Source organism: Stegastes partitus, unplaced genomic scaffold, assembly GCF_000690725.1.
Source record: "Stegastes partitus isolate 25-593 unplaced genomic scaffold, Stegastes_partitus-1.0.2 Scaffold573, whole genome shotgun sequence".
Lineage (NCBI taxonomy): Eukaryota > Metazoa > Chordata > Actinopteri > Pomacentridae > Stegastes > Stegastes partitus.
This window is the reverse complement of record NW_007578304.1, coordinates 63,238-74,262: the sequence shown is the minus strand read 5'-3', so window position 1 is coordinate 74,262 and position 11,025 is coordinate 63,238. Positions and strand designations below refer to the sequence as shown.

Below are 11,025 nucleotides of genomic sequence, written 5' to 3'. Positions count from 1 at the left end.
GCGGGAGGAGGAGGGACGGCTGGATGTCGGCGGTCCGCGGGAGGAGGAGGGACGGTCGGGGAGGAAGGCCGAAGTGTCCTCAGACGACGAGGAGGCAGCGGAGGGCCAACTGCAGACACAGAGAGGCACAGGAGGCGTTAGGACACCTGGAGGAGGTCAGGACAGGTGCAGCCGTCACCCTGGGCCTCTGCAGCAGGTCATACAGGTGAGTCAGTCTGCTCAGGTACCAGTGGTCTGCCGTCATCTCAGGGTCGGGTCAGAGTCTACATGTGCTTTGACATTCAGTGTCTCCAGAAATAAACCCCCACAGCCATGACATGAGCTGATTTACAGGTTGTGGTTTGGTCTGACACCTGTCGGTACACCATCCATCATGGCAGGACAGGCTAGACTCAGGCTTTGTCTGTTATCTGTGGCTGGTTTCAGCCGGTTCAGGGCAAAGAACGAGACACGAACCGACAAAAACCAGAATGACCACAGAGAGACTGAGCTGCTCCAGACACACAAACCAAAATGAGAACAGACACACTAAAACTTTAATTATCCCTCAAACAAGTCTTAAAGGTAGAGATCAATAAGATAAAAGTAGGACACCTAAGAAACAAGGAGACAGAACACGACTCCACTGAGTGTGTAGAGGCTGTACATGTACACATCTGTCCTTAAACATCTGTAGTACGACAATAAGAGAGACTAAGCTACAGACATGTCACGGCTGAGGGATATCCAGCCTCTAAAATGGCTTTACGGGTGGTTTTGATGGAGAAAGAGAAAACTGATTGGGTCTAAGAACGTCTGAAAGTCTCAGAGTTCAGCTGAAAGCAGTCGACGCCTTGGTCATAAGTAACCGCTGCACAGACTGTCGGCATCAGGTGTCATCGTCACGGCAGCCAGTCTGAGCCACACACTGAAGCCGGTGACGTTTGCTCCACTCACAACTCGCCTTTGTGGTGAGAAACGGTGTTTTTGAGCACGAGGCTGTAAATGTAGAGAAACGCCTTTAATCTGCCTTAACGAGGCCTTTGTTCTGGTGCCGTTAGCTGACGTGACAGCGCGTCTCTGAGCGGACTTTCCCTGCAGAGCTGCTATCTGAGCATCTCCCACGCCGTGTGTGTGGGCTGCAGATGGAAGCCAGACACAGTGAGGCGTTCACACGTTTTCCTGTTGTTTCTCTGAATTATTCTCCTGAGAGCGTAACGAACCCTCGGTGCTGAAAAACAGCAGAACACGACCTTTACCTTCGTCTGCTTTAACCGTCGGTGCGTTGTGGTAGTCAGGAACGGTGAGAGACACACCTGAGGAGCAGAAGAACACCTCCGTTATCACACTACATGACCTCATGATTCAGACTGGACCGAGTAGATACTAACCCAGTGAACAGAGGAACCACCGAGCGCAGCAGCGACCCACAGAACACACAGAACTAAACATGAATCTGGCAGCAAACGTGTCTGTAAAGATCAAAACCTGACAGCTGATTTGTTATTAAACCTGTTTTAGTTTTTTACTAGATATCTAGAATTTAACAAAACTGGAAAATCTGGACATATAATATCGTTACAATAATGTTATTAGACAGTGAATAATTATAATCTTAATAATTTCTCTTTTAAATAACTGCAGTCATCGCTACACTAATGATATTTTTGCTGCTTTAAATACAGTAGAAAATAAATAATAATTGAATTAAAAATTAGTTAAATGTTAATTTTTAAAAATGCATTATTGTTGATTAAATGAAGATTTTTTGATGTGGATGTTATTCACAGTTTGGGGATTTTTCTGAAACAGTTCTTTATTGATAGTTATCTGAAACAGCTGTGAAATGACAGTTTAAATGTCATTTAGCATTTTTTATTTTTTAATATTTAAGACACATTTCTTGTCTTTCAAGTAACAGCAAATATTTTTAAAATAATATATTTTTGATGATTGAAATCCTTTAAAACTGTGTAAATAAACAGTCAAATATTGTAAAAAAACAACAAAAAAAACAGTTAAAGTGCTGATTTTCAGCGTGGACTTCATTGACAGGACTCCAGACTGGTTTGTTTGCACTTCTCACCTGGTTACAGACAAAACATACGACCTGCTCAACATTTTTTACATATTTTATACTAAAAATGGCTTTAAAAAGAATAAACTGGGGCGCTGGGATGTCAGATTGGTCAGATGAAGCCCAGTGATTCTACTTGTGGTGTTTTCTGTGTATCTGCGCTGTGCTTTTCAGGAGAAGACCTCATTGTTAAGCATAAATACAGCAGAATACTGACGTTGTTAAAGTCCTGCTCCCCACCACTGGGCTCAATGCAGCAGCTTCCTGCGACAGTAACGCAGCCTCGTGATCATCAGAGGGTTCACCTCTGAAGACCAGCTGGTAGACGTGTCTGGAGCCCTGGTTTATAGTCTGCTCTGCTTCTTTTGTTCCTTTTTAAACTGCAGCTAATGTGTAAATTATTCCAGTTTTTCTACGATTTCATTAAATATAATCTGAACTTTAATAAAACAGAGAAAATCTGTAAAACCCCAGTGAGCTGACCAGAACACTGGAAGACACACACACCTGCATAAAAGTCACTGAGCTGGAAAACTGAGCACAAGACCAGGATACGGACCAGAACTCTGACAGCTGGACGGGCCTCAGAGGGTGGACCGCCTCCTCTGAGTCAGTTACTGCTCAGCACTGTCAGTTAGTAAACTAGTTATTGTCAGTTATCAGTTACTACCACTGAACTAAACTAGTTATCAGTTATTACCACTAAATTAAACTAGTTATTAGTTAGTAATCAGTTACTACTAAACTAAACTAAACTAGTTGCCAGTGACTACAGGCGGTGTGGTGGTGAGCATCAACCCAAACCGCCGGTCCCTAACCCTGACCCGTGGTGGCTCTACATGGTGTCTGACTGGACGCCTGGTACCGGGTCCAGGAGGCTCCGGCTGTGGACTGACCTTCTCCGTGGGGCCTCCAGTTACACACCACGTGGCTGCAGGCGAACTCCATCCTGGACACACAGAGCGTAGTTAGTTAGTCACAGCTGGTGTTCCTCTGAACCGGAGGCTGATGTTTGATCCAACTGACTTTATGCTGCCGGCACCGTTCAGAACTCTAACTGACAGGTAAGAACAGTTTCCATGGAGACGCATCATTCTGAGCTGTTGGGACCGGCTGGTTCTCCAGAACTCAGTCAGAGAGCATGCAGCAGCTATACAACTGTGAATAGTTAAACATCTGGAGCCATAGCAGCCCTTGATCTGGGTTTATACGCCTAAAACAAGCTGAAATCAGTACATCAGACCATAAAGAAGCAGGTTATTAATTAAACTTACAGGTGACTGTGTGAGCATCAGATCCAGCATGTAGCTGGTATTAATAAAGCGCTTATTGTGGTGGTTTCATTAGACATTCATGAAACTCTCACGTCTACAGCAGTGACCTTTAAACAGCAGACAGATAGCGGAAACCTGGAGGCTCGCAGCCGAAGAGCTCCAGAACAACACTGACAACGTGTTGCCATTAAAACCTCTAATCTAACACGATGAGCACACAACCGGCTGTAAAGTCAAACATCATGATTAATAAGCAGCTGTCCAGAGTTTTAACGGTCAGCAGGTACATCCAGACCTGTAGAGGGATTTAACTGAACCTGAACTGGTCAGAGCTGTAAACTAGCAGTCAGCTGCTCATAGTTATTAACCTGGTTATCTCCAGTGTGGTGACAGCAGGCTGACAGCAGACGCTTCCTGTCGAGCTGGAGGAAACTCAGCAGGCTGATGAGTGTCCTCACTGACACACGACAAACCACAGCTACTATTATTGTTCTGGCCGCAGAGCAGAGCAGAGCAGTCAGAACCTCTAGAACAGGTACCAGGTTTAGATCCCTGCTGTTCATCTGCACTCACAGAACCACATCCACAGACCGTCAGTCAGCTTTAATCTGCTGCTTTACTCCTTAACTCGTCTGGAAACGCGGCTTGTAGACACGAATCTGACGACATTCTGAGTTCTGACGACGTTCTGTCTGAGTTCTGACGACGTTCTGTCTGAGTTCTGACGACGTTCTGAGTTCTGACGACGTTCTGTCTGAGTTCTGACGACGTTCTGTCTGAGTTCTTCTGCTCTGAGCTGAACCACAGCCAGGACAGTTAATTTATTTAGTTTATTATCGAGCAGCTGGACGTGATTTTATTTAGTTTTATGTCATAAAAGAACTATTTCTGGACGCGGCTGCACATCCGACAGCAAACTGAAGACACCAGCGAGAGCTTTTACATGATTCACGCTGAATACAGTCAGTCTGAGTCTGATTAAGATCAGAGTCTGTGTAGACGATGCAGTAGACGGTGGTCCGCTCAGAGCAGATCCTGAATGAGGGAACGTCTCAAACGCACCGACTGTGAAGCTGCAGGAGGACTGAAGGAGGTTCGTTCTGCTCTCAGAGGAGCGTGGCTCTAATAAATCAGCTTGAACCTCTGTGATGAGGAGCTGAACGAGGTCAGGTAGAGACTGAGCAGGTTTAATGTGGCTGGGATTCATTACAACACAAACAGCTGTAATCATTTTAAAGGAAACGTTTTGGGAAACACGGTTTAGAGGAGGTGTCATGTCTGGATATCAAACCATCAATAATAGAACCTGTATTTGGATGCAGGTAAAGAAAATTATTATTATTATTATTATTAGTTATTACAACTATATATAAAACTGTCCAAAAATATTATCAAAATGTTGTTTTTTTAAATAAAATATCTGAAAATAAGAACAGAACATTTATTTTTCTTTTAGCTTCATCTATAATTTTTCTCAAACACAAATCTGCTTCTTGTCTGTTCTATTCGGGGAACAAACGTTCTGAATATCGATGTATCTGACGTTTATTTAATGCAAACTAGAACCGAGGTTTAGAACCCAGAAGAACCGCCCGTTGGTTCGCTGCACTCACAGCTCCGCTAACACTTTCCCTCCGTTTCCATTGACTATGCTAAGCTAAGCTAACCCTGTCCTGGCTGTAACTTCCTAATTAAGAGATGATCAAAATGTTCTTTACATTGCAAATGTATTCCTTTAAGTGGGATCACAGAATAAAGAAACAGAACTGGTGACCCTGAACCCTGTTCTACGTGAACATGAAGGTAACGTCTAGTTCACTTTTCAATCAACTCAGTAATTCGTGTTGATCCAACTTAAACCTGACGCTTTGCTGTGACTCGTTAACGAGGATAAACTACATTAATTTGCATGCTACGCGTGGAAGCAGCTCATCCAGGCTCATCTGTCTTCTGTTTATTCAACTATTTGTACAGGTTGATTTAAAAGATAAAACTTTATTAATCTGACAGGAAGTCATGGTGCCAGATGTGATAACAGATAATAAATCATAGAGGAGGACTACAGCTGAGCCTCTGGCTTCACTAACTCACAGAAACACTGTGCTGCTGCTTTCAATCCTGCGTCTACGCGTCCTCACAGCCCAGTAAAAGCTGATCTCATGTTTATGGCACACAGACTGAACTTGACAACAGAAATGATTTACCTTCATGTATCGCTGCGACGCTACACTCAGAGCCAGCGTTTGAGGCAGCAGCTCGCTGATGTGTGGAAGTGTGGGCGTGTTCGACGGATGAAACAGCGGTTTGTGTGTCAGGAAGTCGGTGCAGAGCTGCTGGTTGAAGAAATGAAAGCTAGAAGGAAGGGAGGAGAGCTGCTGATCTACAGGATCTAACTACAGAGAGAACATCACATGAAAGCCTTTAGAGGACGTGTCTGAAGCTCGTCTGATCTGCTGGATGTGAAGGTGTCTCTGGTGCTGAGATGTAGAATAACCAGACGTTTAGTATACTGGCAGTTTAAACACATGAACCTTTATTTAACCAGGAAGAGCCTCACTGACATTAAAGGTCTTTAATCAGAGCATCCAGGCAGCAGCTCAGCAGCTCTCACACATCAAACTGTCAGTCATCAGGATTTACAGTCTGGACACGGTCATCAGTCACATCTAAACAAAGCTCCTCCAGAACCTCCTCAGAACATCTGGTTCTGTATCTACTGACCAGAGTTCTACCTTCAGACTGTGAATGTTCCAGAGGTCCAGGTCCTTCAAGTCCACAGAGGAGGGTCCAGATTGATCACTTTAATGGACTTTTTCCATCATTTCTGAGCCTCAGAACTTCATCAGTGCAGCAGATAGACACATGACATTTAGGAGGAAGAACACATCTGGGTTCTGCTAGAACCTGACACCAGATCAGTTCTACATCCATCCAGGTGTCTCCGTCTGAACACTGGACCTGGTTCTGACTAATCTATAATCTTCTCATCGTTTTGGACTCATTTTAAAGCCGCTGTGGACGATTCTGGAGTCGTGATTGTTGACGATATTTAACTGATTCTGAACCGAGTCACAGCAAACGTTTCTAACCGTTGTGGTCGATGTTCTGTAGTTACTGAGTAACGGTGGAGTGTACAGGCATAATTAATGTTTGTGCATCGTTATGTATGAATTGTGGGAAGTTGGAGCTGCTGCTGTTTTCACCAATGTGCCCAAATGTCTTCAGTGAGTCCCTCAGTTTGGTCCCTTTACGTGTAAAACCTGCTTCAAACATGTTAAACCAAATCATCACACGCCTACAGCCCACTGTCAGAGGTTAACGTCAGTAAGATAGTCAGTGATTATATTATTATCATTATTGTTATTATGGATTATAGTCAGTGGTTATGACCGTGAACATGTTTGTGTTCCAGCACCAGCATCAGTCTGTTCTAGTTTATCTCTTCCTGGTGTCATCAGTACAAACCAGGAACGTTCACGTCATGATTCAGACGTCTAACCCCCCCCCAGCCCGTTAATCAGAAGTAATCACATTACAATACGGACCCTGTTGGTTCTAGGTTTACAGCGTCTGAAGCTTCATTGTCTCTTAACAGTGACCATGTGGTCGTGTGGTTCTGGTTCTGGTGGTCCAGCGTCCTGTCTCTCTCCTACCCCTGCAGCGCCTCCAGGACAGCAGCAAAGATGGCAGCCACGGCCACGGCGCCGGGGTCGGGCAGCGTGACGCGCTCGGCCGCGATGTAGCTGGCTCGGCCCGCCCTCGCTGTGAGGTCACGGGTCGACTCCGCCCCCGAGGCGGCTCTCTGGAGGACAGGTGAGACGGTCAGCAGGTAAAAAATCAGCAGCATGATCATAATGACTTTATTCATCATCAGGACAGTTCTGAGCTATCGTTCAGTCAGCGGGTCTACCTGTCAGAACACGGGACAGTACAACACCGTGTTCATGCTGATATTGAAATGGTTGTTCTTTCTGGAATGCTCTAGAACAAAGTGGAACTGGACAGAAGCTGCATTTTCTTAAATGTTTGTGACAATTTCAAGGGTTATGAATAATTTTGTCCATCTCTGTCCGAGGAGCGAGTCGCTCCTTCATGTCGTTTCCAGCAGGAAGTGGAGTAAACACTCAGTTCTGACCTGTGCAGCAGCCTGTAGTATGGCCATGTGTCCACCAGGCGGCGCCGTTTTCAGCTTCATCAGCTCGTCCACGGCAGGACACAGAGCATCCAGCTACAGAACCAGGAGGAGAGACAGCGTGAGGTGAACAGGTCACTGCTGAGGAGAATAACTCACAGAATGAAGTCTCACCATGGTTCTGTCTCCTGGATCAGCGCCGCCGTACCTGGAAACGTAAAACCACGTTTAGCTGAGGATAGTCATAAGAGTTAGAGTCTGGGAAGGGCTGCAAGTACTTAGTTTCCCAATTTGTTCCCTATAATTTAATAATGATGTGGAATAAATGAGAAGCCTTATAAAGAAGACACACGTTAGCAGAGCCTCAGACAGTCACTGTTTCACCACTAAACACACTCTGGTGTCTTGTCTCTGAACGCTGAAGCTCATCTTTCAGACCAACGGCCTAAAAAGTTATGCTTAAAGTTTTAGAGGTGGAGACTCCTTCCTGTCTGATGATACCGTTTTAAACAGTTATGAATGGATCTGTGACTGATCTGTGAGGCTGCAGCTCGTCAGACTCACTGACACAAAGACAACACACACTCCAAACATCAAGATCTTCTCTGGACCTTCTCATGGCCTGCGTCCCAGCATGCATTGCGGCGGCCCAGGCTGCAGCGTGGCTCCGCCCCTCGGTCATGTGGCCGGCGGCGGCGGTGAGGAACAGACTGTAGAGCTGAGAGATCAGAGGACGTTAGAGTCGGTGTGGACCAAGACACCTGCTGACTTCGCTTCCTGTAGCAGACCCACCGCTCCTGAAGACCCGCCCATCTTCTCCTGCACCAGTCCGGCGAGCACCGCCAGCAGTCGCCCCGGGCAACCGGGGACCACATGACCCCGCAGCCACTCCTGAATGGCTGGAGGAGGGTGTGACAGTTTAGAGTGTGTTTAGGAGAACGTCACCGTGTGCGGCGCTCCTCTGCTCCTACCTCTGGCTGCCTGGGCGTGAGTGTTGCCACAATCTCCGTCCCCCGCTGCACGATCCAGAGAGTTCAGTTCCTCCTGCTTGTCCAGCAGCGTGGAGCAGACCTTCTCCAGGGCTTCACGCATCACTGGACTCAGCGGCCCTGACAGGAACACAACCTGTTATCTTACTTTGTCAGTGTAGTAGGAAATACAGGCAGAATGAACACAGAGACTGATCATGATTTACATTTTCAGGACCAGTAATTAAAACGTGTCCTCATTCAGTCGTTCTGGTCTGATGAAACTATTCTGTAGCTGTGGAGGTTTATTCCTGGAGATGCTGAACCCTGATGGCTTCACAGGTCTGACACCGCTGTCACTCTGTGTGATCCAGGCTGGAAGAACCCACCTTGGTCCTGGGCGTCCTCCTGTGGTTTGGTGCTCAGGACCGGAGCCTCTGTGGTGCAGCTTCGTCCGCTCACGCTGACGGCGCTGAGGTTGGGCCAGGCGGGGGCGCTGGTCCGAGCATCTGGACGGGATGAGGAGGTTCAAGACACGTCAGTGGTTCTAATCCAGCACACTTCTATACTCAACCTGTGAATATCTGCTCACCCAGCACCAAGACCCCCACAGGTCAGACACCCACAGGTCAGAACCTCACAGGTCAGAACCCCACAGGTCAGAACCCCACCATGACTCAGGTCTTTACTGGGAGGATTTCATCTGTAATTGGTGCTGAAGTTATTTTCCTGACCCGAGCGATCTGAGTTATGCTGATATCAGAACAATATGAATGTACAAACGGGTCTTTTCTGTTGAGTCACACGGAGGTTCTCCAACAACAGCTAGCACATCCTCAGTCTGTCATATGTGAAACGGGGACAGTATGACTAGAGGGACGTGGCCTCTGATCCGTGGTGTTAATACAGGGTTTGGGTCATTTTAATACGAATAGAATAGTCTAGATTACAAAAAACATGTTCACCATCTGATCCAGTAGCATCATTGGTAACTGCAGTAAAAGCTGTTTTCAGTAGAGAAGCTAACTAGCTAACAGCTAACAGCTAACTAGCTGACTAGCTAACAGCTAACTAGCTGACTCTATGCTACACCAGTACCTTCATGCTACACCAGGGGGCACTGCAGCCGTCTGTATGTGGTCGTATGGCTCTAGTTTAAAACATTATGGAAACTTTCCACAGTATAGATGTTCTAGCTTTCTGAAAAGATGCTTTAAATGTCCTAGAAACCAGAGTCACTAACGAGTTTCCAGGGAGAAGCATCCTGATGCGTCTAACTAAAGCTCCATGACGCCTGCAGGAGAACTGACCTGAAGTCAGACGTGACTTCAGACAGACTGAACAAACGAGCTGTTCTGCTGCTTATCGCTGAACAGTCTGTCCTGTTTGCTTAACTTGTAAATGAACTGCTCTGGAGGGCGTTGGAGCTCCTTCCAGACAGTCTGTAGAGTTCCTATCTGCAGGTTACGGCTCTGAACGCTCCAACACACTGAGACAGACTTTCAAAAGTCCAAAACTAAACGAAGAAACTGTCTAAAATATTACAGGAAGAACTTCCTCCAAAGAGTCACATGAACACTGTTTAGAAGCTGAGCAGGTGATTCCTCTGTCACCACGTCAGCTGTTTTTATGCTAAGCTAGGCTAAGAGCTTCTTCCCCAGCTGTTTTTATGCTAAGCTAGGCTGCTGTTCTTTACTACATTCCATGTAAAATGCACCCGATCTGGACAGAGTTCTCCGTGACCTCCTCAGAACTCTCTGGTTCTTCTCTGCAGCAGCTCCGGTGGTTTGATGAAGCAGAGTTTTAGCGTCGTGCTCTGATCCGGTTTGAAGCGATGACTCAGCGTTCAGGTCTGTCACTCACCCAGCAGTCTCAGGACCTCCTGGTTGGTCTTCATCAGGGTCAGCGACACTCCCGCCATCTCCAGTGACGTCATGAACGAACCAGACATCACCCTGGTGACCACCACGCCACGGCTCTCTGTTACCATAGAAACCACAGATCAGTCCAGCACATCACGTGACCGACGTCCTGTTCTGGTTTCACGACCAAAAACGTAACTGATGTCATAATGCTTCTGTTAGGCTTCAGCAGAACGAACCATCTGGTGAATGAATGTCCAGCACAGACCACCTGGTGCTACTGCTAACTGGACCGGTAACGCGCTGACCATCAGTAATCAGAGTACTCACCCAGACAGCTGAGGGCGGCTCCGGTCACCACAGACATCTCCAGACAGGACAGAGCTCCCAGGTTGTTCACACACAGAACCACAGTGTCTCCTGGAACCACACAAACAAACACTGAGGTAAACCCGGCTGCACTGACGCCACGGTAACAACAGAGAGTCTGTAACCGGAGCACCTGACTGCAGCGGCAGATGTGATTGGCTGTCAGGGTTGGTCATGTGGTCGATCATGGTCTTCACCACTTCATCTGCAGAGGCCACCTGAGGGAGGGAATGAACCAATGAATGGGTTTCATCATTAAGAACCTCCAGGCTGTGAGTGGGCCAATGAGACTGACCTTTGACCTTCTGATCCCAGGTTCCCCATGGATCCCTGAAGGACAAACACCGATCAATACCGAGACACA

General features: G+C 46.7%; 2 protein-coding genes across 3 annotated transcripts in view; both read right to left on the bottom strand.

Annotated features, from left to right (window-relative positions):
* LOC103362419 (circularly permutated Ras protein 1) overlaps positions 1-5,623 on the bottom strand; it is a 13,410-nt gene extending 7,787 nt beyond the window's left edge. Inside the window, exons 1-4 of the mRNA XM_008288769.1 lie at positions 5,535-5,623; positions 2,953-3,005; positions 1,239-1,295; positions 3-109 (exon numbers count right to left, since the gene is read on the bottom strand). Coding sequence (XP_008286991.1) covers positions 3-109; positions 1,239-1,295; positions 2,953-3,004 — 216 coding nt within the window. The 5' untranslated portion in view covers position 3,005; positions 5,535-5,623. The remainder of the gene's footprint in view (positions 1-2; positions 110-1,238; positions 1,296-2,952; positions 3,006-5,534) is intronic.
* A 596-nt stretch (positions 5,624-6,219) lies between these two features.
* tkfc (triokinase/FMN cyclase) overlaps positions 6,220-11,025 on the bottom strand; it is an 8,994-nt gene continuing 4,188 nt past the window's right edge. For both annotated transcript variants that reach the window (XM_008288751.1, XM_008288752.1), the window contains 11 exons: positions 10,957-10,991; positions 10,795-10,879; positions 10,623-10,712; positions 10,294-10,410; positions 8,820-8,939; positions 8,434-8,571; positions 8,255-8,361; positions 8,074-8,180; positions 7,637-7,670; positions 7,466-7,558; positions 6,220-7,132 (listed from right to left, as the gene is read on the bottom strand). In XM_008288751.1, coding sequence (XP_008286973.1) covers positions 6,980-7,132; positions 7,466-7,558; positions 7,637-7,670; positions 8,074-8,180; positions 8,255-8,361; positions 8,434-8,571; positions 8,820-8,939; positions 10,294-10,410; positions 10,623-10,712; positions 10,795-10,879; positions 10,957-10,991 — 1,079 coding nt within the window. In that variant the 3' untranslated portion in view covers positions 6,220-6,979. The remainder of the gene's footprint in view (positions 7,133-7,465; positions 7,559-7,636; positions 7,671-8,073; positions 8,181-8,254; positions 8,362-8,433; positions 8,572-8,819; positions 8,940-10,293; positions 10,411-10,622; positions 10,713-10,794; positions 10,880-10,956; positions 10,992-11,025) is intronic.